General features: G+C 39.0%; 1 protein-coding gene across 18 annotated transcripts in view; it reads right to left on the bottom strand.

Moving 5' to 3' along the window:
- NR3C1 (nuclear receptor subfamily 3 group C member 1) overlaps positions 1–27,305 on the bottom strand; it is a 488,758-nt gene that overhangs the window by 100,580 nt on the left and 360,873 nt on the right. For 3 of the 18 annotated variants that reach the window (XM_035277201.3, XM_054246578.2, XM_078352754.1), the window contains one exon: positions 19,162–20,358. In XM_035277201.3, coding sequence (XP_035133092.1) covers positions 19,162–20,345 — 1,184 coding nt within the window. In that variant the 5' untranslated portion in view covers positions 20,346–20,358. 18 annotated transcript variants of the gene reach the window in all.

Raw genomic sequence — 27,305 nt, forward strand, 5'->3', positions numbered from 1 at the left:
ACATGGAAAAGCTTGGTATTAAGAGAAATGTTTAACAAATCCTTAATTATTTGACTTAAATTTGCAAAACAAGACTGAAAAATAAGACCCGATTCATTCAAGAATTTGCAAAGTGCTTCGGTGTGTATAATAAATCTATTTATAAACATCAGCAATTATGTATTTGAAAATTTACCTTAAGAAAAGTCAAATCCTTTTCATCGTGGGATTTAATTTACACTGAATCATATAAAAACTAATTTTTAAAAATCCTCCTTTGAAGAGGTAGAACCTTAGTATTGTGATTTTCAAAGCGGTAGTGTGAGCTCTTTAAGAAGAAGCCAAGGAAATTGGAGAACAGAAGCAATAAAGTTATTTCTAAAACCCCAAGACTTTCTTAAGACATAAAAGGCCTGCTCTTTCTTCTTCAGACAGTTTTATTCTAATTTACCTTAACCCCACGTTCCTCAGAGGTTCAAGTAGTTGATGAATGACTGAGAGAGGAACTTGTGTGGAGGATAGGGTAGGGGTGTGGGGGAAGAGGGCCAGATAAGAAGCACATGCATCACATATGCATTTTTCAGTTCCTCTTCAAGCTTTTGGCCAAAACATAAATCTGATAATGGTACCGGAAGTTAAAGTCTCCATTTCCTAACTATAATCACTGAGTTTGAAAATTACGCCATATGCAACAGACCAACAGCTAGTATCATACTGAATTGGGAAAAACTGAAAGGCTTTCCTCTAATATCTAGAACAAGACAAGGATGCCCACTGTTAATCAACATAGTACTGGAAGTCCTACCTAGAGTACTCAGACAAGAGAAAGATATAAAGGGCATCCAAATTGCAATGAAAGAAGTCAAATTATGCTTGTTTGCAGACTATATGATCTTATTAGAAAAACCTAAAGACTCCACCAAAAAATTATTAGAACAGATAAATTCAGTACAATTGCAGGATAAAAATTCAACATACAAAAATCAGTCGCATGTCTAGATGCCAGCAGAGCACAACTTAAAAAGAAATCAAGAAAGTAATCCCATTTACAATAGCTACAGATAAAATAAAACACCTAGGAATAAACTCAACCTAAGAAGTGAAAGATCTCTACAATGAAAATTATAAAACACTGATGAAAGATAAAGAGGACACAAAAAAATGGAAAGATATTTCATGCTCATGGATTGGAAGAATCAATATTGTTAAAATGTCCATACTACCCAAAGCAATCTACAGATTCAATGCAATCCTTATCAATAAATATCAGTGACATTCTTCACAGAAATAGAAAAAAAAATCCTAGAATTTATATGGAACCACAAAAGACCCAGAAGAGCCAAACCATCCTGAGCTGAAGGAATAAAACTCTATCCTTGTTTAGAGACCATATTATCTTATTAGAAAAAACCACTCCACTAACGAACTATTAGAACAGATGAATTCAGTACAGTTGCAGGATACAAAAATCAATATATAAAAATCAGTGGAGAAATTACATTATCTGACTTCAAATTATATACTACAGAGCTATAGTAACCAAAACAACATAGTACTAGCATAAAAACAGATATATAGACCAACAGAACAGACTAGAGAACCCAGAAACAGTTCATACACCTACAGTGGACTCTCTTTCAGTAAAGGTGCCAAGAACACACACTGGGGAAAGGACAGTCTCTTTGATAAATAGTACTGGGAAAACTGGATATTCATAGGCAGAAAAATGAAACTAGACCCCTATCTCTCACCACATATAAAAATCAAATCCAAATGTATTAAAGCCTTAAATCTAAGAACTGAAACTAGGAAACTAAAAGAAAGCATTGGGGAAGCTCTCCAGGACATTGGTATGGGCGAAGATTTCTTGAGTAATACTTCAAATGCACAGGCAACCAATGCAGAAATGGACAAATGAGATCACACCAAGCTAAAAAGCTTTGCACAGCAAAGGAAACAACAAAGAGACAACCCAAAAAATAAAAGAAAATATTTGCAAACTACCCATCTGAGAGGGAATCAATAACCGGAATATATAAAGAGCTCAAACAATTAAATAGGAAAAAAATCAAATAATCCAACTAAAAAAATGGACAAAAGATATGAATAGATATATCTCAAAAGACATACAAATGGCCAACAGGTATATAAAGAAATGCTCAATCAACATCCTTAATCATCAGAGAAATGCAAATCAAAACTACAATGAGATATCTCACCCCAGTCAATTACATATCACTCCCACAACTGCATGCCTGGATCAAAACATGACCTGTACCCCATAAATATATATACCTACTATATAACCATAAAAATTAAAAATTAATTTTAAAAATAAAATTGAAGTAAGAAAGTTAATAATGAAGCCAGTTTGAGAACTATCAATTAATTAAAAAGGCTTATGAACAGGGTGTGGTATGGCACAATGGACAGAGTTCTCAAATAAAAACCTTTGGGAGTTGTCTAATCTTAAACCACATCACTAAAAATAACTTCAGGAGTCCTTCTTAAGTGCCAGACACTATGCTATGCAGTTTACATACATCATTTTGTTGTGCCCATTTTAAAAGTGAGGAAACAGAGTTTATAGGATTATGAATTTGGTCAAGTTTACACAATTGTTAAGTCAGATTCATACCCAGGGAATCTGAAGAGTCCTAATTCTTACCCACAACACTGGACCTTAGTTTCCTCATATGAAGTGAGAGCTGGATATCAAAACGAGCTCCATTTGGAATTGTGATTCTTTGACAATGACAGGAGCATACTCCTTAGTGATTTGTGTACTGGGTACAGGGATGAAGACTGGCGCCTTTCACTAGAAATGAATGTCCCTGGGGTATATAGTGACACTAATCCCTATATTTAATCCTTTCTTTCTATATGCAAATACAGAAATGGTGAGACTACTTTGGGAAACAAGTCTACTGCCCACAGTCATCTTGGTAAGTTTACCACGTCTCAGCAAAGGTCTGCTGTCTTTGGGCTTTCTCTTCAATTCCTGGCAGAGTAGGCACTAAGTAAATGTTGAATGAATGGAAAAATATTCCACAGTTTAAGCTGGAAAGAGGCTGAAATTGGATGGCATTTTAAAATGTGTCCTACAAATGTCTTGAATATAACACCCATAGACCATAAGCTCCAGAAGGGCAGAAACGACCTCAACTTTGCTCACTGTTGTATTCTCTGCAGTTTGAACTGTACCTCACATATAGTAACTGCTCAATAAAAGTGCTGTTATTATTATTGTCACTAGATTCTTACAGTTCCAGTTTTCCCTAAGAGAAGTAAAATGTATGTATTAAAGGCAAGGCCATGCTATTTGCTTCCTCTGTGGTTGTTTGTTCAAATAGCCCTACCTAAATTGAGTACCTTAAGTGCTAGGTGGTTAGTGAAAACATTCCTTGTTCTTAAGGAGACTGGATTTAGTTGGAAGCAAATTAGAAATATATTAACAATATTAATTTGACAAACATTTATTGGGTACCTACTATGTGCTAATGACTAATTTAGGTAGAAATAACTGTGCAGTCAGCAGCTGCCAGAAGATACCATCAGATGAGGGAGGGGAGTTATGGCCTAGACTACATAAAGGAAAGCATACAAAATAAGTAGCATTAAATTGGTCTTCAACATTACACACTGTTAAAAGCAGAGAGGAGGAGCCTGAATTCCGTACTGCAACAATCTTCAGCTATGTCATGGCACACTGGTATGCTGTGATCAATTTTAGGACTCATGGCAAGGAATTTGTTAGTAATAATGATTTACATATTTTTATTGTAAAGAAAAGTATAAACACTGCCAGGGATGACTTGCTGTAATCCTTGAAAAAAGTAATTTGGAAATATCTGTTAAAATGTTAAATACACATACCCCTGGCTCAGGAACCCAACTTTGGGGAAATCTATTGTATTAGTCCATTTTCACACTGCTATAAAGCACTCCCTGTGTCTAGGTAATTTATAAAGAATAGTGATTTAATTGACTTACAGTTCCACAGGCTTCACAGGCAACATGACTGAGAAGCCTCAGGAAACAGAATCATGGTAGAAGGTGAAGGAGAAGCAAGCACATGTTTACATGATAGAGTAGGAGACAGAGAGAGTGAGAAGGGGCAAGTGCCACACACTTTCAAACAACCAGACCTCCTGAGAACTGACTATCAAGAGATCAACAAGAGGGAAGGCCACCCTTGTGATTCAATCACCTCCCACCAGCCCCTCCCCTGACTTGTGGGGATTGCAATTAATTGAGATTTGGGTGAGGACATGGAGCTAAACCATATTATTCTGCCCTGACCCCTCCCAAATCTCACGTCCTCGCATTTCAAAACACCATCTTGCATTCCCAATAGTCCCCCAAAGTCTTAACGCCTTCCAGCATTAACTCAAAAGACCAAGTACAAAGTCTCATCTGGGACAAGGCAAGTCACTTCCGCTTATAAGACTGTAAAATTAAAAACTAGTTACTTGCAAGATAAAATGTGGATACAGATGCTGGGTAAATGCTTCCATTCTAAAAGAGAAAAATTGACCAAAACAAAGGGGCTATCAGCTCCATGCAAGTCCAAAAACCTGCAGGGCAATCATTAAATTTTAAAAATCCAAAATGATCTCCTTTGAGTCCATGTCTCATATCCAAGCCACACTGATGCAAGGGGTGGGCTCTCAAGGCCTTGGACAGCTCTGCTGCTGTGGCTCTGCTGGATACAGCCCCTGCGGCTGCTTTCAAAGGCTGGCATAGAGTGCCTGTGGCTTTTCCAGGCACATGGTGAAAGATGACAGTGTATCTACCATTCTGGAGTCTCGAGGATGGTGTCCCTCCTCTCACAGCTCCACTAGGCAGGGCACCAGTGGGGTCTGTGTGTGGGGACTCCAACACCACATATCTCCTCTACATTGCTCTAGCAGAGGATATCCATGAGGGCTCCACTCCTGCAGCAGACATCTGCCTGGACACCCAGGCATTTCCATACATCTGAAATCTAGGCAGAGGTTTTCAAGCCTCACCTCTTATCTTCTGCACACCCACAGGCCCAACACCACATGAAGGCTTCCAAGGCTTGAGGCCTACACCCTCTGAAGCAACAGCTCAAGACATCTTCTGGCCCCTTTTAGCTACAGCTGGAGCTAGAGCAGCTGGGATGCAGGGCACCATGTTCTGAGGCTGCACAGAGCAGCACAACTCTAGGCCTGGCCCATGAAACCATTTTCTCCTCCTAGACCTCCAGGCCTGTGATAGGAAGGGCTGCCATGAAGGTCTCTGACATACCATGAAGAAATTTTCCCTGTTGTATTGGCTATTAACATTAGGCTCCTCTTTACTTATGCATATTTCTGCAGCTGGCTTGAATTTCTCCCCAGAAAATGGGTTTTTCTTTTCTACCACATGGTTAGGCTGCAAATTTTCTACCTTTATGCTCTGCTTCCCTTTGATACATAAGTTTCAACTTCAGACCATCTTTTTGTGAACACATGATTGTATGTTGTTAGGAACATCCAGGCCACATCTGGAATGCTTTGCTGCTTAGAAATTTCTTCTGCCAGATACCCTAAATCATTTATTTTAGGTTCAAAGTTCTGCAGATCTCAAGGACAGGGGCAAAATGCTGCCAGTCTATTTGCTAAAGCAAAGCAAGAGTCACCTTTACTCCAGTTCCCAATAATTTCCTCATCTCCACCTGAGACCACCTCAGCCTAAACTTTATTGTCCCTATCACTAACAGCATTTTGGTCCAAATCATTCAACTAGTCTCTAGGAAGTTCCAAACTTTTCCTCATCTTATTGTCTTCTTCTGAGTCCTCCAAACTGTTCCAACCTCTGCCCATTACCCAGTTACAAAGTCGCTTCCATATTTTCAGGTATCTTTATAGCAATGTCCCACTGTCCTGGTACCAATTTTCTGTATTAGCCCATTTTCACAACGCTATAAAGACCTACCTGAGACTTGATAACTTATGAAGAAAAGAAGTTCAACTGATTCATAGTTCCACAGGCTTAACAGGTAGAATGACTGAGAAGCCTCAGGAAACTTAAACACTCACAGTGGAAGGCAAAGAAAAAACATTTTCACACGGCAGAGCAGGAGAGACAGTGAACAAAGAGGGGAGTCCCAAACATTTTCAAGCAACCAGATCTTATGAACACTCACTCGCTATCATGAGAATAGCAAAGGAGAAGTCTGCCCCCATGATTCAATCACCTTCCACCTGGCCCCTGCCCTGACATGTGGGGATTACAATTTGAGATGAAATTTGGGTGAGGACACAGAGCCAAACCACATCATCTATGTTTAGAAACAAAGTTGCTATTTGCAAAGGATACATAGAAAAGGGTGTTTGTTAGAAACTTGTTTGTAGTGGCAAAAATCATGAAACCAACTGAATACTGTATAACTATTTAAAAGAATGGGATCCACATCTATTTATCCGGAAGGATGTTCAGGGGGTACTTGTTATGTGAGAAAAGCAAGCTGCAGACAAAGGGGTAAAGATAATCTCGTTCTTATTTAATGGCAAACCCCAAAAATTCTCCTACGTGTCTCTGTTTATGCTTATGTAATTACAGAGAAATGTGGAGGATATGGGGAGATAGGCAGGAAGAAAGAGAGAAGAAAGAAATAGGAAAGGAGAGGTGATGGAAATAAGTTTATTAACATTTTGGGGTATTATTTTACCGATAGAATGAACACATTATTTCTGTAAATTCTGAAGAGGCGTTTACAAATCTAACAATACATTTTAAAAAGAGTCAAGTCAAAGCCTATCCCTATAATGCTCACTTGAACTCAGATGTGCTTTCTTGGATAAGGCATTATGTATAACCCAAATCCTGCAAAGGTTATGGAAAGTCCATGTGGCTACTTGCCATCTATCATCTGGCATATGGGTTGTGTTACAAAGATGAAGAACCACTACGCTATGAGCAACAGAACCATAGACATTTTTTGATCAGGGGAATAATATTAAAAGCGCTGTTCTAGGAAGATTAATCTGGCAGTAGACTACAGAATGGATTAAGAAGGGAGAGGAGAAAACTAGAAAAACAATTTAGGAGCTTACTGATAACAGTAATAAGAGTTTGAGCTAGGGTGTGGCCAGTTTCCTCCTGTTGTGCTGGCTTCTCAGGGAACAGAAACTTAATTCCCTTCTGGCTTCTAGCCTTTGTACCTTATACTTAACCAATTCTCAGGGTCTCTGTGGTCTCAGAAGTATGTTTCTTATTATCTGCTTTAAGACTGACATCTAAATTTCAAATGTAAGGCTTCTTTTTAAAAAACATTACAAACTAATCACTAGTTATATTGTGCCATTTAAGGTTTCCCCAATTTATCTGGCTTTGATTTTTGAGAATGTTTGCATGTTTTTAGGATTGGTTTCAACAACAATAATCACTTATATATCCATGTTGTTTTATTCTTTCTCTTCTACCCTAGTTGATGTGACAGCATAAACTATCCTCTCCCTATCCCATTTTAACACTGTTGTCTCCTAATTCTTCAGGTATTATCTTTTGTGGCTGTTCTCTTTGGTTCCCTTCCAAAGCCCTATCCTTGTGCCTCCCTTCTTTTTTCCTGAACACCAGAGCAGTAAATTATTAAATGACCTCATCTGATTTTCCTGCTATAGCTAACACCTACTTTCCTAGCATTTTCTCTTTTCTGCAACTGTCCTTGTCATATTAGGTTGAACTCTCCTATAACTCTTAATGGAAGAGATAAACTTATCCTACCAATCTTCTGAATTGCTGCTATATGCTATAGATGGAATAAATCAAATCTAAAATATAAATAAGCTGAAGAAAGATAATTTGAAAATTCAGGCAAAAATAAGACACCCCTCCTCTCTCCAAGTACTCAGTGATTACACACACACACTTACCTGAAAAATGAGGAAACCAATTTCTTGCCTGACCTTCTAGGTAAGTGAGTACAAGCATATACATTAGACTCATCTGCTTAAATAATCTCAATTCTTATAAAAGTAAAAAGCGTAAAGCTTTTGCTACAAAACTTTCTACCTTGAAAATTTACTATAAGTTACTGCCTTGAGCAAGCTTTTACCAACCAAAGGAAAAAAAACCTTTAACCCATTCATTTACAAGCATTGGCTACTCTTAACTGTTGAATGGTAAATAGACCAGAGTTATTCTAAGAAATTATGAAAAGCAATGCATTTCAAAGTCTTGGAGCAAATTTAGAGACTGACGACAATTGAAAATACATCTTCTTTATGTATACTTCTCTCTGTATTTATATACACTTATCAGTCTTAAGGCTTATTTCTACCTGGGAAGATAACCTGGGCTATCATCCCTCTTAGTGATATTCAGTATCTGCTGATATTTTCCTTTCTCTGGGAAGATTAGAAATATAATCCATTCCATCTTATTGGTTTATATGTCAAACTTTTTTATGCAGGTATTCAACATGTATTTCTAGAGATCTTACTATGGGCTAGACACTATTCTGGACACTGGAATACAGGAGTAAGCAAGGCCGACAGTTATCACTGCTCTCAAGGAGCTTACATTGTAGCAGCTGGGCAGATAAGACACAAACAATTAGATAGATGATGTCAAGAAAAAGGAAAGAGTATGTGAAAGATGCTACTATTTCAGACAGAGAAGTTCGAGATCTCTCTTACAGAGCTGACATTTAAGTGAGAGAGTGAACCATGTGGACATCTGGGGAAAGAACATTTCAGGTAAAACTTCTTCAGATTTGAGCTCATACACTGGGGAGTCCGGAAGAGGATTATTTCTCCTAGAGAATAAGGGTATTCTTAAGTGACTAGAAGAAAAAACTATCTTGTACCTAGGGTACATAAACTGAGGTGATGGTGAAAGTCATGTTTTCTCTTTGTCTTGTATCATGTAATATTTGATGACAATATGCACGCACATATTGCTTTCATCCATTAATGGCTGAAGTCTGCTGTTGGCTCATTCAAATCTACTCAGTCCTCATCTAGTCAACTAATTCTTTCCATCTTTTCCTTCTTTTGTTTCAGACTCCTTGTTGCCCCTTTTCTTATTCCAAATAGTTTAATCAATTCTTGTTTCCCATTCATCCATACCCTTCCCTCCATGAAGGTTCAGTTATGTCTTCCCAGGAAGGAGCTTGAGATCTTTCAAGCTCACATTTCAAAAAGCAAACGGAGGGAGGACAAGGCAGGAATGATGATCACCAGAATGCTCTCCACACTGCTGGGAATTTTCATCTTCTTCATCTCTGCACGCCCAGTGTCTAGCTTGATAAATGCTTGCTGCTGTCCACTGAAATTAGAAGGGCCTTGAAGATCATCTAGTTAACCTCCCACTCTACTCATCTCTAGAATTCTTGGCCTAGAACACGTCTTTGTAGTTCTCTAGTTCTTCCACTTACAAACATAATAGTGTAGCTAGGCTGCTTATTTATTTCCCAGTGTCCATACAGAAATACTGAGGCATACAAAAATCAAATTTAGTTGTACACCAGAACTGAAGTTTAGAATTTTCACTTTCTTTCTTCATGGTTTTATAACGTGTCTTTCTGGCTTCCTTATTTACTGTTTTCTTGTTTAAATATGTCTGTGGGACCCCCAAAGCACTGTAAAGCTCTGGTAAATGTCATTATCAATTAAAATGTTGCTCATCCCTAAAATACTGAATTAGAAATTACTTCGCCTGTTTTTCTTTCCTTCAAGAATTATATTAAAAATGTAGTGTTCATCCACTAGCACCAGCCCACAATATGTGTTTAGTGATGAGAAGCATTTGCTACCTAATAAAAAACCTACCCGCCTCCCAGCCAACAGAACAAAGTAGGAGGTTCAAGATTAATAAAGCAGTATAGAGAAAACCTGTTAGCAGTGAAGCATTACCTGCCATGCTAGGATGGCTTTTCATCCCCCTTTCTTAGCACTGAACACTTATAAATCATCTTTTGTGGGGAAAGAATAAATATCTGAGAAAACAGTTTGCTTTTAGTACAATCCTAAAAAATCTAAAGTTCTTAAGCAGGCTGTTGTCACAAAGAAATGCTAAGAATTTTAACAGAATGGTTACAGACTGTATTTCCTATTTTTGACACCACTACACGTGTCTTCATTATTTCAAAGACTAGAATCCATTTTATTCTAGCATTTTTTGAAGAGTAAACATGACTAAATTTAGAAAATAGTAGTAACAAAATTCATTTAGTGTTTTAAATTACTGTCAGTAATCGCAAAGGTTTTTATTCAGGTTGTAAGGAATAAAAGTAGAAAATAAATGAATTTTATATTGTAGCTATAACTCAAACTATGTTATGAGTATACATAATTTTAGTATACTTGAGTTGTTCTTGCTATACTGACAGTCAGATACTTAATTCCCTGATACACTAAGGGAAATGTGTATTAATGTGAAATTAAACTGTTTGGGAGATTGTTGTAGGAATTTATATGTTTACTTTATCTGCTATTGCCAAATCCCCTTCAAGTCCAAGCCAAATGCAGACCTACCTTACTTAAACATAAAATAAACACTTACTAAAAAATCAGGCTTAGAGGTAAGTAGTCTCTATTACTTCTTTACTATGCCAAGAAGAGGAATATATAAGCTGTTAGCATAAAGTTCCTTAATAACTTAAAACACAAATCAGAACTTAATCACTAAGTATCATCCATTTCAGAGTAGTCATCTTGGCAAGCTATGCACTTATTCCAGGCATATTCAAAAGAGAATTAAACATTTTCTGTAGAGATCTCTATGTGGGCTCTTTTAAATACCCTTAAAGAAATAAATGTTATCATTTGAGAGAGGATTAAATTTCTAAATACCTGGAAATAACTCAAATGATTTGGAGTCACACAAATAAGGCTTAAAACTAAATATTTTCTTTGAGCAAGAATAGCTGAGTGTTACTATAGTTCAATGAGTCCAATTTTCTTTTATGGCTTACAAGGTGGTTCTGAAGGTAGTTTCAAAGAGGGACAATATACATAGCATCCCAAGGTGGAACATTTATTTTGGGTTTTCTGTTTTAAAAAAAAAATCAATCTATTTTATAGTCATACACTTTGTCCTTAATAAGCCCAGCTGAATTCCAGATGACAAATTTCACATAACATTTTAATTAAATTTAAGTTTCCATCTAAGAAAGCTGCCTACAAATTTAGGTTCTACATCAATATGCTTACCAACTGAAACTGCAGTTTAATAATTTTATGCTTGCCTCTGTTTTTATAAGTTTGGTTTAATACGTCAAATTTGTTTAACAAAAGTTTTTTTCAAACACTTGATCAATAAAGAAAAAAAGTAAATGTAGTCAAGTTTCACATTCCTCCCAAATTTATGCAGTTAGGATAAATTTTGGTATTTGATATACTCAACAGCTTTTTTCAGACAGCTTCAATAAATATAATAAATGCAAAAAAAATTTTAAACCTGATAATTTCCTTCCCATTTTCAGGCAAATTAAGGTTTCTAATGATAAAGAATCTTTGCATACTTGATTATATAAAAATCAGAATAGGAAATACCAGAAAGTGAATATTCTAGAATTTAATAAAAATATAACAATGTGGTTGGAATTATCACCATGGCTATTAAATTTAGATGGCATACTTAATATCCCTCCACAAAATCCACTGAAAAGTTGCTTAAAGAGCTCTCAAAAAATAATAAAACTAAAAAAGGATCAATGTAAAGATACTACCTTAGCAATTAAAGGCTTTAAAAAACAGTAGTCTTTAATGAAACTGTGATCCCTGACTCTTCAGGGATTACACACAGCAGACCCTAAAAGATTCCTAGTGCTTGATTATAGGAAATACCAATACCACAGTCACAAACGTTACGTACTTAGCCAGTAAGAGTTACGCTAGTTTAAGCTAAGTGGACTTGGCAGAGCTTTAAAAATTCCACCTTGCATTTTTATAATGCTTTTTAATTTTCAAAGTAAACAAACATGCACAAATCCTGTCAGGTAAAAATGCTCTATTTTCCAGAAATTGAAACTGTGACAAAAAGCAGTAAGTGACTTTACAAATAAATGCAGGAGAGCAGAGGCCTGATCCTTTATATTTTATTTAAAGATTCACTGTTGTTAAAAATTATTAAAGATACACATGAGGAACTTCTAACATTTAATCCAATATTTAATATTTCTCTTCAGATAAGTATTAAGGTTTTGTGGCTATTCTTTTCTCTTTTTTAAGTGCCTTTAGTTTTCCCATCTGTAAAATTAAGGTAAATAACAGCTGGCTTCTGTGCTACATGGATATTGACAGAATCAAGACTCAGTAGAAGTAACTAGAATAAAAATTGTCACAGAGTTGAGATTTAAATGAGATAAATGCATGCAAAGTGCTTAGCACAGTGCTGTCATATAATTAGTGCTCAATCATTACTTGGGAAAAAAAAAGGTTAACAAAATGTATAGGAACGAATATAGACACTGTACATTAAAAAAATCTAAATGAGCCAAAAGTAACTCTTATAAAATATGTGGCTAGTCTGTATTGTGTCAATCAACTATTTGTTTCAGATGTCTAGAAGAGACCCAGATAATTAGAGAAGCTTACCGGGGAACTTAGATAACTAAGAATTGAGATATTCAAACTGGCAACACCACTAATGAAATGTTCTGTGATCTTTACCTCAACACTTTCTATGGAGCTCAATTTCTCATTTGAAAACTTTGGGGGTAGGATTAGGTGACCTCTCAAGTTCTTTCAAGTTCTAATCTAAAAAACTGTACCTAACATATAAAACAAGCTCTGAGAACCAGAGAGCCCCACCTCCCAGGTGCTAACAACAGCAATAGTCTATTTTGTATGTATCACCAACGACATTATTTTAAATCCTTGTCTTATAAAAATACCAAATCTGTATTCAATATTTGTCTTACACTTGATAATCTACAAAAAAAATGTCAAAGTACCAACTTTGTTATACCATTCCCTACCCCAATTACTTCCCTCATCAAATTGATAGGTTAAAAAGATTGTGGAATTTTAGAAACATACACACAGGTGTTTTGAAAATAATTCAAACACAGTTGTAAAGAAAGTATTTTTGACTCCAAAGTACCTCGTTACCCAAAGCCATAGACTTTCTTCCTTCGCATTAGAACCTAGGTCTTTGGGTTTTCAGTTGAGTATTTTTCTTCTGTTTCTACTATTGAACAACTAAATCAAATTCTTTGGAAGGGATTTGAGGGTTAAAAAAGAGGCAAAATCTGCAGTTTAAATAGTCTTAAAATTAAGGAAGCTCTTATCCGCAATTACAAAAGAAAACATTAAAACAATAACAAAGTAAAAGTGTCAATAACAAACTGGTAGAGCTTTAGTGTTCAGCATGTGACAATCATAAGGTCATAAGTCACAGCCTTGCCCCAACCAGCATGAAATAATAAATTATGTACTGAATTTTATCATTTCACAATAACTTTCAAAATCTGGCTATCAAATATACTTTCATAATAGCCACGGCTAAATATTATTATGGACAATTATGAAATCAACTAGAATAAAGGCTAAATTTATTATAAAAAGAAAGAGTAAGTTAACAGTTTTTGCATACAGTTTTTTTGCAAAAACTGTATGTGTTAAACACTGTATACTTATTGAACTGTCAAATTATTAGTTACAAAAAATAAAAATTCAAGGCAAGATAATGTGTAAACATTTACAACTAATCATATCATCAAACCTTTTTTCCCCACTATATGTATTTTTGGTGCCCTATACTGTGAATGAAAAATATTCTAAAACTTTCACTGAACTTGCTGCATTATAGACACTATTAATCTTGTTGAAACTTGCTAAAAAGAAAAAATATTTTAAAGCACTTTAATACCTGGGTTACTCCGAAAAAGTTTGTTTATGTATTCATCTCTACGGGGATGTCATTAATATTTAAATTGGCCCAGGGATAAAATTGAGGATAACACACTTTCATTCAAAATATTAAATTTAAGGAATGTATTGCAATATAAATAGTTTAAGTGACTGTCTACCACTTGCAGAAGCCCATAATTTATTCTGCATATGTATCATGAAATATTAATTTCCTTGATATTCTAGCAGAAAAATACATAACCCATAGAAATATGTTATCAAAGAAATGGACTGCTCTCCAGTCAGTTGACAATGGATGTAAAAAAAGGGGGGGGGAACACTATGAATATGAAATGGTTTTATCAACGTTAAGACATTAGGTCGACTGCATTCAAGTTGTTAGATTTTCATTTATTAAACAGCAGCTTAAATAAAAATGGGACAAATATGAACTTAATCTTAGCTAAAATAATCTAAAAGTAAAATATGCATTTTATCCTTTTTTGGAAATAAAGCCTAAGAAACAACATACCTCAACAATTAGGATTATATTGACATGATTAGTTTTAGATTTCTACCTCAAGAAAAAGAAACTAAATTGTAATCCTGATTGATGCATTTCCTTGTACATATAGTCCTAAATTTCTCTCTTCTTAAATCTCTAATTCATGATAGTTGATACAAACATTTAGTTTTCAGAACTGATCTTGATGTGCCTAAATTTATCTACATCATTCCACATCTCTGTTGCTCTTCCCTCTTCACCCTCCACCCCCAATTCACAAACTCCACTGCAAATTCTGTATTTAGAGACATTTAGGATGGTATTGAGAAATAAAGAAAACCACCTGTCCAAATTAGATGTTTGGGGGTTAAAACCTCTGTCTACAACTCATTTTGAACTGTGATAAAATTGTATTTCTTTCTTAATATGTAAAATGAAGAAAAATCACCATCACAAGTCACACCCTAATCTAGTTTAGCACAGAAATAATCACACATAATTCAAAACGGAAGGGAACACTTAGTAGACCTTTTCTTTTTTAAAATGGAAGTTCTCCATAGGGATATTTTATTTACTTGAAAAATACAAAACCCAAGTATTAATAGAATATGCCAGAAGAAAATAAGAGCTCTCTGAAGCTGCAGAAATAAGGAGAGCATGGGCTTTTAAAAATCCTCTGTAAAGGTCAATAAGTAATTGATTTGTTTATAGCTTAATTCAACAAAATATTTCTTGAAAACTCTTTATGCAATAGGATTCACCAACGTATATTTTCCATGACTCGGAAATATGAAAACAAGTGACCATTACTTTGGCAAATACCTGTAAATACTGCATTACACAATTACTCTTGATGAAAATACTACCAGGATGTCCTCAGAAGGGTAAATACTATTCAGCACAAACCTATTTTGCTTAATTTGCTCACATCAGCAGTAGTACATAATGAGAACCCACATCTAATTAAAATTAGGTATAATCTTTAAAGTAAAAAAGAATATGCTTTAAGAACTATGCCCCAGACCTAGTCTAAACTTAATGCAAATTAAGATTTCCTCAGCTATCACCTGCAGGCCAGAGTGGACTAAGATTTATGTAACTCACCAATTAATGCAGATGTTCCGACTTTCACATGAGGCAGTCACGTTCAAGTAAACCCTTTTGATCCAATCTTTCCCTCACTAAATCTCAAAAGGCCCCAAAGTGATCTCTACCCACATATTCATTTCACTATTAATACAATTTGCATTTAACCTACATATATGCAAGATATATAAGTGTTTCATAAAATGTGTAAATGTTCAATCATATAGCGAAAGTGGTCAGACTAAAATATCTGTAACACAAATACACAAAACCAAAATAGCATATGAATTATGTTACCAATTATAAAAACATAAGGGAATTAGCCATAGAAACATCATAAGAAGTAATTTCAATAAAATCTGACCACATGCTAGTCACATATTTCTGTATTAGTCATTCCACACTAAAATGACACACCTGAATAGTGTGCTTTAAAAGCTTTTCTTTTACTAATCATATAGCCATAACAAGTTACAGATTTAAAAAATAAGGTTCTGATCACAAAGCTAAAAATAAATGAATATCTATATAAAAGTAAATTTAACTTTCAAAAATCACTTTACATAAATGAGTACAGAAATATTAAGCTTAAAAAACATTAAAACATCCATTGCCAGAATCTTTGAAAGGAAAAGAAAAAAGGTAGGAAGAAAGTATCCATGGTGAGGAGGGTGGGAAGGTTAACTGCAGTCAAAACAAAATCTCTTCTTTTTATATTTTTCTTCTTTTTCTGAGAAAATATTCAACATGATGTTAGTAGAATTTGCTTTACTCATCCTGTATTTGTACGGGCCTCCAATTTCATTACTTTTATAAGATTAGATACAGATGAGATTACTGAGACGTTAAAATCTACATAAATTTTAGTAACTTCATTAACTGCCAATCAACAGAGCCCTACACTCTGCCTAAGACTGAATTTACAAGTTCATACTGCATTTTCTACAGTAATCCCTCCTTTCAGGATATGAACAATTTTTTAACACTAAAATTTCAACATAATCCCAATAAAAACTCTAACACCACCTAAAACTATTTCTGTTCTCTACTTCTGACATTAATGCTTAAGTGAAACAAGGCTGAAAATCAAATAATGCAGAAATGTGCCTTTGTCAATAAGTTTATGCTAAACATACCGAATTTCAGTATTTTTAAAAGCACATTAAGTTAGAATGGCTAATTGTTTTATTTAAAGAGTGGATTTGAGAATCAATAAGATTTCTGTTTTACTATTAATGAACTTAAAAAGAAAATGCTTTACTAAGCTCAATCATAATATTCATAAGTTTACAATATTATGTAATAACTCAATGTTGTGGTGGAAGGAAGGAATTGCCTCTTCCCACACCCAGAGAATAAAGTGAGGACTTTTTTTTTTGAAGTATTCTGAGAAAAACACTTTCAGGTGGCATTTTAAAAAGTCAAACTGTAGTTTATAATTTAAAAGGAATTCAAGTATTAGCAGCATTTAATATTTTTCTACCTAAAGTCGGAAGGTCAGTATTCAAACAAGTTGTGGTCTCAATATGTTGATTATCTGTTAATCACTCAGGGTGACTGGTCATAGCAAATGTTTGGCTAGAGTCATGTAACATATAGAGAAGAGAAGGCAACCAATTTTAGATCTATCAGGGCTGCTGTTTGGAAACAATAGACTAATTCAATGATGGTTTAAAAGAAACATTGTTTCAATTTACTTGGCTGAAGCTTTGTTCTGGGTAATCATAGTTCCCAGTGCTAACTTAATGCCATATGGTATAAAATTTTCAAATATTAACAAAATACCCTGTATAAAGTATTATACCTTCTTGTTAGGACACAGACTGCTGATTATTTCTCCCAATCACACATTGGCATAAAAATAATCATTTCATTCTATATTAAAGAACTTCTAAAGAGCCATATCATCGCCTTGCCTACCTCTATAAGGTTATGGGGCCCAAATTAAAAATATGTGAAGATGCTTTAGGTCATAAAATATTTTAAAAGTTAAGGCATTAAAATCACCTTTAATGATTTAAGAGTAACTACTTATACTCTATATCACAAATTTTCTAGGGTTTAATGAAAGTTCACAATAAATGGAAAATAAGTTTTGTCCCATGCCTTTTCTTTATATTAAGGAAGATGAAAACAATGCCATGATGATTATCAGAGCAAAACACATTAATAATCCCCAAGAGTTTCCTAAGATGTTTTATTTTTCTTTGTATAACTACATGTTTTATAAATCAATTTAAGAGTTTCCTACAGATAGCTTAGTCAAATCAACTGTACTTTTTAAGAAAACCAAGCATGTGAATTCTATTGCCAAAAATTTGCAACTGAAATTTTAAAACGCAGCATGTCTTTTAGCATTTAAAACACAACAGCTGATGCAATAAGGAACATCTCAAATCTCCTTACAGAAAACATTTTATACCTTCAACTCACGTTGAAGTAGTGTTGTTCTAAATAAAAGATGATAATTTTTTAAACAATAGATTTTTGCTTTCAGATACATAAGAACCTTTGATAACTAAGCCCTTTAGAAGAACAGAAGAACGTAGCCTAAATCTAAGCCTAAATTATTTCCCTTACAAGAAAAGTTTCCTATGTAAAGAGGAAAGAAAAAGACATCCTCAAGGTTAGGATAGCTTTCATAGAAAATATTTTTTTTTAATACCGAATAACTAATTAATGGGAATGATGAGTATCATTAACATTTAAGAAAAGACTTCAATGTTACATACAAATAAATGACTCTGCATCTTCTTTATATTAAAAAAAACCTCTGCTGATTAATCAATCTTGTGTCACTACAATCCACATTTTTATATTTTCCTTCACACCTAAAATGGATATAAAACCTAGCATTTATCTGAATTGGGGATGAGGTTACAGGGTAGAGAACTTAACCCCTACCAACATGTATATCAACATTTAAAACTTTTTTCTGGTAATTCCATTTTCTGACCTTTTTGAGGTCAGATAGAAATATCAGTATGCTTATAAATGAGTAAAAAGAGAAAAATCAAATGATAGCTGAGAACTGAAGCTTAACAATGTTGGCCATCAGTTATCTACTTGAGAACTTGCAGAACATTTTAAAGTAAAATTTTGTTTTGCACCGTGTTGGCACCAATTCCTCTCTTAGAGAGATTGATCGGCAGACATAACTTGTCTATTTTGGGTGAAGAACCCTGTGAGCAAGACCTGTGTCTAATACTATGGTCCGGTACACTGTTCACTGCATTGCTTTAACAGTTTCAAAACTTCAATTCTTTAACAGAAGATTCAGTTTGAAGAATAGGGCTTTTTGTTAGTACTTCTACTTTTAACCCTTTAATCTCAAGCTAACACTTAACAAATTTACAAATAAGGGAGCAAAACCTCTGATTATAGAATTAAGGATATCTTTTGTTGTAATATAAGAACATATTCTGAAACAGCTGAATGAACATGCACAACACAGTATGATTTTACGAAACATTATACTCTCTGAATTTGTGTAATTTTTCCTTAAGATACCTGTTAATGAGCAATATTTTAAAATTTTTAAATAAACTACTCACCACTGACCAATGGGATACTGAATACCACTATTTATGGAAAAAACCTGAAATGGCTGCATACAGGTAAGTTAGGTTGTTTGCCCTTCCTACTTTCAAAAGACCACTTAAACTTATTCATATAAAAAAGCACATGAATCTTTAGAGAACACATACAAATAAATAAAGGTTTAAATCTATTAATCTATCTTAAATGTGCCATTCTTAAGAAACAGAAAAGTACTAATCTTACCTTGAGTAGCCATTAGAAAAAACCGTCCGACCAGGGAAGTTCAGAGTCCCCAAGGAAGTCAAGTTGTCATCTCCAGATCCTTGGCACCTATTCCAATTTTCAGAACCAACGGGAATTGGTGGAATGACATTAAAAATAGGCTTCTGATCCTGCTGTTGAGAAAGGGATGCTGTATTCATGTCATAGTGGTACATCTGTCCTCCAGAGGTACTCACACCATGAATAGAAATGGCAGACATTTTATTACCAATTATATTTGCTCCAGGAAAGCTTGCCTGACAGTAAACTGTGCTCAGTTTCTCTTGCTTAATTACCCCAGGGGTGCAGAGTTCGATGAAATCTTCTTTTTCTGTTTTCACTTGGGGCAGTGTTACATTACTGGAGCTTGACAAAACCAGATCTCCATTATCCTTAATTTTAGGTTTAGTGTCCGGTAAAATGAGAGGCTTGCAGTCCTCATTCGAGTTTCCTTCCAAAAGGAATGAATCCTCTTCTCCCGCCAGAGGAGAAAGCAAACAGTTTTCATCTATCAACAGGTCTGATCTCCAAGGACTCTGATTCCTCTCTTTACCTGGGGACCCAGAAGAAAACTCCAAATCCTGCAAAATGTCAAAGGTACTTTGGTCTGCGGTATACAATTTCACATTGCCACCGTTGGTGCCAGTCTGGCCCTTCAAATTTTGCTGTTCTGAAGATACATCAGAGTGAGTTTTTGGAAACTCCTTCTCTTTGGGGGCAGCAGACACGGAAGAGGATGCTGAACTCTTGGGGTTCTCTGGAACACTGGTCGACCTATTGAGGTTTGCAATGCTTTCTTCCAGAAGCTGTAAGTCTGTTTCCCCTGAGGAGAGGCTGATTTGGCCCTGCTGTGGGAATCCCAGGTCATTTCCCATTACTTTTGTTTCTGTTTCTCCCATATACAGTCCCATTGAGAGTGAAACTGCTTTGGACAGATCTGGCTGCTGCACATTGCTTACTGAGCCTTTTGGAAAATCAACCAAAAGCCTTTGCTGCTTGGGGTCTGACTGAGATGCAGCAGCCAGTGAGGTTGAAGATACAGAAACCTTCAGAGTAGCTCCTCCCCTTAGGATTTTACAGAAGTCCATCACATTTCCCCTCTCCTGAGTAAGCACACTACTCGGATTTTCTTCTTTACCAGGAGTTAATGATTCTTTGGAGTCCATCCGTGAATATCAACTACAAAAAAAAAAAAAAAAAAAAAAGAGAGAGAAAAACACAGGAAAACATCATAAGCTCTAAAGTCACATTATCTTCCTGATCCGATTAGTAAGAGACAGCCTGTTAAATGAACCTTTTAGTTAACTCGGAATCAAATTCTTTGTTGCCAGAAGAGTAGTTTCTATCTTCCAGAATAAAAAGCCATCTCCCCTGCTCCCATTCAGCCTGCCGCATTTAAAAGCACAATGCAGTCCATTTGCACAGCTGAGGGCAAAATTGTATTGAACTAAGCTTGGCTATTCATCCTGCCTCTCACTGAACATGTAACTTTGTTAATCACATACATTATAATTGATTACATCTGATTATTCTAAAGGTTCAAGTTGATGTCAAAGTATTTAATTTCAAAAAAAAAAGAAAAAGAAGTGTGATCATTAAAATTCCTACCTCTTTTCAATCAAGGCTGTTTGCTTTTCTGAGAACCAATACATATAACATTTGATAAATACTATGCTAGAATTCTCAATCCCTAATTACTTCCAAATTTCCCTCCTACCAGCTAGTCACACATCCAACCCTTTGAGTACAACCCACTGGTGAACCATGCACATTTTCTTTGAAAAATAAACAATGCTGATCTGCTTATCTTCCGACAAGCTGGGACAATGCTCTTTTTTTTTAAACCCATACTTCTGACTGGATGTGCCTACCTCCAAATTTCGGGTATATGAAATGAGATACACTTTATATAGGCCAACTAAAATTTAGATTTAAAAGAGCAGAAGAGAAGGTATAGTAGCTTCTCACTACATTGTTTGTTAGCTTACTTAAATAACTTAAATATAGCTGACCTTTATCATAACTCACAATAACATCTAGATTAAGCTACATGTACTTAAATTGCTTAAGACCCTCAATATGAAATGCTATTATATCTCTAAGTTCTTTACTTTCCAAACAAATATCGAGGTACTGAAAAATGGAAAAACACAGAACCGTAAAATCACATTCATATAAATTCAGGTAAAACGGCATCCAGTAAAATGTTCAAAATAATTTTCTGTCTTCACCTATTCAAACCTTCACCTGTGCCAATTCTCAGTCTATTCGCAAGAGAATAAGACTGTCAGTATATTGGTAATCAGGGTGTTTTACGAGATGGGGTAAGACTGAGAAACATTGAGGACACTATAGTCAAATCCCGTCCAATAAAAGGAAACTCTTTCTATACGATGACGTTAGGCAGCAGGTCACTGGCCCTCACTGAAAAGTGAGATGATGAAGGTAGAAAGAGGGGTGTGGACTTGCTACCACAAATCTTGAGGGCAAATTGCTTTTCTCCCCACCCCTCTGCTCTGTTTATCTGATAACGATCTCTAAACACGAGGTATCAAATGGAGCCCAATGTATTTCCACGCCGCTTTTTTGACAGCTGCCTTCAAACCCGAAACCAAAACAATACTTACTAAACGAAAACGCTCCCTCAAGCGACGTTATCCCTCAGTTTAAGTTGCCAATAACCCTGCCACATTAATCGGCCCTAATGAACCATGCCAAAGGGTCTTAAGTGGTATTACAAGGTTGCTATTACCAAGTCTGCAACCCCAAACGTCAAACTAGTACTTGTCAAAAATCGCAACACAAAACTATTATGGTTAGAGAGGGTCTTTTTCTAAAAGGGGCCACTTAAAAACCTCAGCAGAGAATTGACAACAAACGCTAAAGAACCAGCCCTCCCGGGGCTGGGGGGCGGGGAGGGGGGGGGCTAGAAAAAAAGTGCGAGGTTAAAAGAGAAATATGCCCAGACCTGTTGAGTTCTCTCTCCGACACGCCCACTTCTACCAGATAACGCCAGCCCCGGCCGGAGTGTCCAAGTTGCAGGCTGTCAGCCCCCCGCGTGTGCACCCTGAAGCGCCCCGCAAGCCCTCCCCAAGCCAGGCGCGCCCGGGCCTCCCAGGAGCCGGGGCTCGCGCTCGGGCGCGCCGGGGTGGAGTGCAAATATTCGGGCCAGTAGAATTCAGACGCGGCTTAGCGTTCACCACGAAAATGGGTGTCGGGCGGCCCCCTTGGAGGGAAAGAGGGATTTTGGGGGGAGAAAAGAGGCCAGGATTCCCGCGGGGGAACGGGAGGCTGGAAACACCCAGCAGTTCGCAGTTCGCCAAGGCTCCGCTAGCCGTCCGAGCTCAGGTTCCTCCCCCTCCGCCCGGCCGGGGGACGGCGGCGGAGAGAGGAAGAGGCCAGTGCTGTCACCCGCGCGCTGCCCTTTCGTCACCATCGCATGGCCCTCGCCAGCCCCCCACCCCCACTCCCCCAGGCTAATAAAAGTTTGCAGGCTCCCGCGGCGGCCCCCGAGTCGTCTCCGGTCCCTCCGGCACCTCGGGGGAGCAAGCGCCAGCCCACCCGGCCCCCTCCCCTCTCCGCCTCGCCTCTTACCTCTGGCAAAGGCGCCGCTCGCCCGCCACCGTCCGCAGCTCCCGCCGCAGCCGAGATAAACAACTTAGCGTGTGAACGCAGGAGCAGGAGGGAAATTTTTTTTTTTCTAAAAAAAAGGAAGTAAACAGCCGCCCCCTTCTCCATGGGTTGGGGTGAAGAGCCCCTATTTAAGAAAGTCTCCCATTGCCCAGCTGACAAGCCAGCCCTCCGCCCCGCGCCGGGCTCCGCTGGTCCCGGCTTCCGGGCGTGCGTGCCCCGTCCCGGCGCCCAGCTGCTTCGGCCGCTCCGGCCGCTCCGGCTGCGGCGTCTTCTTCCACCCACTGAATCTGTCCCCGACGGGCGGGCGGTGACTCGGGCTCCAGTCACAGACACGAGCTCGCAAAATGGAGGAGGAGGCGGCGGCGGAGGGGAGGGAGCGCGGACACGCGAAAGGGCCGCCTGGTCTGGGCGAGCGAGCGGGACCGAGCGGGGAGCGGGTGGAGGCGGCGCCACGGCGCGCACACACTCGCACACACGCGCTCCCACTCCACCCCCGGCCGCTCCCCGCCCGAGGGGCCGCGCGGCGGCCGCGGGGAACGGTGCAACCTGTTGGTGACGCTTGGCAACTGCAGGGGCGCCCGCGCCCCCGCCCCCACGCCCTCTGCGAGGGCCGGGCCACCCCGGCCCCGACGGCGCCGACAGGCCCGTGGCCCCCGGCATGGCTGCCCCCACCCCCAACTCCCCAAGAAAAAGACAGGGAGGCGGTGGCGGGGGCCGACCTGGTCTCTCTGGGGCGGCGTTAGGAGGGCCACCGAGTTTCTCCAGTTTCTCTGCTCACTACCTCCCTCCCGCCCCCGCCCAGCTCCGCGGCTCCGGACCCACTCGGGAACTCGCTGTCCCTCGGCGGCAAGCGCGGCCAGCGCCGCTGCGGGTGACAGCGGGCAAGCCAGAGGAGCCGGGGCACCGCCCGCGGCAGAGCTGCGCTAGTGGCCCGCGCCCCCGCTCCCGGGCCGAGTTGCGTGAAGTGTGTCACTACGAAAGGCACTACGGGTTTGCACCGAAAGGGTGCCGCAGCGTCTCGGCCGCGCTCGGGGCCGGGCGGCCAGACACGCCCTCTGGGGAAGCTTAGAGGAGGGGACCGGAGAGCGGGGGTCGGCGCATACGTACTCTGCGCCCGGCGGGAGTCGCGTGCCGGCAGGTCCCCCACCCCCGCATCGTCTGGGAGGCCCGGTCTTCAGCCGCTGCCACGGCGCTCTCGCACTGGGAGAGAAGTTGCAAAGCAGAACCCACCCTCCCCCGCGCCCCGACCGTCCCCCACCCTCTTCCCCGAGTCTGCGAGGCGGCAGCGGCAGAAGGAGGCGCCGCCTGCCAAGTTCAACCCCCACCCCTCCCGCCCAGTGCGCTCACACTCGAAGGAAGTTGCTCGCCAAATGCAAAACCTCCGGCAGGCTGGATTTCTTTGCACTTTTTAAAAAATTATGATTAAGGAAAGCAGGGGGCGGGAGGCCTAAAAGCAAGTTGCCGGCGAAATAGTAAGTTGCTGGCGAAGTATGATAACCGCCCCCTTCCCAAACTCCTGACCTCTCCTTCCACCCCGGCCACGGCCCGCGTCCAAGTTCTTGGTGCAGGCCCCACCCCCGAATCTTGACATTTGCTGCCCTCGACTCATGCGTTGCTCTCCCTATCGCGTTCATGGGACCTAACCCTACAAATAAAACAAAACACACGCAGCTTTAAAATGCCAGCGTTGAACTCCCTACAGCTGTTCCTGTTACGAGCTTCCCCCTCAGGCGGAGGGGAAGGAAACACGTGTCCCGTCCCGAGAGAGGAGAGGGCCGTGGGGCGAGGGGTGCCCTAGCGGGAAGCCCCCGCCCCAGCTCCCTTCCCCAGCTCGCCGCGTCGGGAAGGCTTGGGCGATGTCGGGACCGAGCCTCCTACCTTCTGCGGCACAGATTATGATTTTTGTGACTCGGGGAAAGGTTGTGCTGTGTGGCTTTAGGGTTTGGGGAGGTAACTTTTGCGCCCCCACAGGTGACAGCACTTGCCAGTTCCTGACAGGGGCGGGGGCTGCCGTAGCTCCACCTTAGTCCTGCTCCGGCGCGCGGCCGCAGCCACTCTCTCTCCTCCCGCCGCGCTCAGACTGACGGCGGCCGCCTCTGCTCTGACATCTTTTAGATGATTGGGGAAGCGCGTCCCGGAAGCCGCTCACCGCCATCTTGGTAGGGGACAGTGACGCCAGCCCGGCCCTGCTGCCACCATCTTGGCAAAGGTTCGCGATCGCGGGTAGCCTAAGCCGTCTTTCCTTGATTCTGAAGGATAAACGGTGCCCCGTGCGTTGCCTGGTGTGAAAGGAAAGGAGTGAGTCTTCAGCAAGCCTCTTATCCAGAGACGATCTCCGGGGGCCGCCATCTTGGCAAAGGAAGAGATACTTGCCACCTCGGAAAAGAAGAGGGAACCCTATGCCAGCCTAGAACCCTCAGCCAGAAGAATTTTTATGAAGTGCGCTGAGCAACTCCATGTTAACAAAACCCCTTTCTGGACAGAGAATGCAGACTCCGTTTCTCCTGTCCCTTGGCACGAGTCAAGCAAGGAGGCCCTTGCTTTGGGTGCTCATAGTGGACGCCGTGAGGCTCTGAGAACGCTCCTTGACCTAGTTGCGCGTTTTTCCAACTTCTGAGTCTCAAGCACTAGAATGAGATGTCTTTCGTTAATTTGGCCCCTAAACTACCAAAAGTTTCACGGGAAACAAATCAAGACCGAACCCCTACAATAATGTTTTACACATTTTAAAAGTGAGTTAAATAGCCCATGCTAATAATTATCCTTGTACATCTGCTTAAAGTAACTAATAATTCTATTTTTATATATGCATATATGTATGCATATGCATATACTAGTCAAGGGGACAATACAGTTGTCTAATAAACATATCTCCGATGCCTGTTTTATGGGTGAATCTGTGCTCTAAGTATCCAACCTCATCACTCGCACATGTTCAAATTCTAAGTAACAGGTACTTTTTGCTTAATTTATGATTTCACAAAAGTTCCCAATTATTCTCCCTACCCATTTTTTCCCGTGTGCTTAATAGGGAAGAATACTCACATAATTTTAAATATGCCATTGAAGACACTTTTAATTGAGCAAAATGAAATAAACTTTTCCTAATTTCTCTCTTCAGTGATCTAAATGTGCCTGTTAATTTTTTAATATGGTAGCAAAAAAATTCTCATTCTTTAGTCTTTCACATCCATTTGGAAGCATGCATAAACTATAAACCCTTCTTTTTCAGAGTAATACAGTTATGATTCGTGGCTAACATTGATTCCCCACTCTTCTGCTGCCCACTTGCACTAACAACAGTTGAATAAGTATTGTTATTCGATTTTTCAATATGAGGACAACTAAGTTCACAGGGATTCTAAGCATTAAGAGAGGTTTTAGACAATATTAAAGTGGTTTTTCCTCATGGATCTCAATCATTCACATGAAGTAGTATATTAATTCCGCGATAGTCTTAAAATAAGTGCTTATGGAATTTAATTCAAGAGATGAACTCCAATGTACCAGAAAGGACATGAGATTTAGCATTTTAATAATAACACAATTCTAATGAAAGTCAACATTTATTGAGCATCTGCTGTCTGACAGGCACTACTGAAAGTGTTTTATGCACAATATCTTAAGTCCTTAGGTATGATATTAACTAATTTGTAACCCTGGGAATTCATAATTACTACAAAAAATAGGATGAATCCTCATCTGAGTGGAATGTATTTGATTGTCTTAGAAGCAGAGGTGGGAATGAAGGTGATGTATTCAAAGTCCATCAAGGCAAGGACCTGATCTGTCTTGTTCCTATCTTTATGTCCCACTCATAGAACAGAGCCCACTACATAGTAGGCACTCAGCAAATACATTACAGGGTTATAGTAACATTGAGTCAACCAGTTAACTAGATGTAAAATCACTTTTACTGGGTTATTGTGGTGGCCACATGGGTTAATAAAGTGTATAGATAATATTCAAGATCCTCATTTTTATTGTTTTGTGTTTAAACATCCAAGTGCTCCCCCAACTTACAAAAATGAAAAGTAAACTAGATTAGATTCATGACTGTATGTTCTTACAGTATTCTGTATACTTTGGTAGCACATTATAATGATAGTTCATTATTTGTGCCCTCATTTGTTACTTCTTTGTATCACCCACCAGAACATAAGCTCTACAAAGGCAGGGACTGTGTCTGTTTGTTTACCCCTATATCACTGGTGCATAGTTGGTGCTCAGTGGGTGCTGGTTATATGAATGAGTGAATGACAATATATGGACTTAAAGACTATGTCCTATGGCCAACAAAACCTTAAACCTAGTAACCAAACCACCTGATACATTGATATCAGAAACTGCTATATTACCCAAATGAGTTCTCCCATTTTCTTTGTGTTTTATCATCTCCATTCCCACTGAAACAATCCAAGCTGTGCTGCCAGATTACCCCTCCAAAACATCAACTAAACCATGCCCTGATCCTCAAGTGTATATAATAACTC

The sequence above is a fragment of the Callithrix jacchus genome, chromosome 2, assembly GCF_049354715.1.
Source record: "Callithrix jacchus isolate 240 chromosome 2, calJac240_pri, whole genome shotgun sequence".
Lineage (NCBI taxonomy): Eukaryota > Metazoa > Chordata > Mammalia > Primates > Cebidae > Callithrix > Callithrix jacchus.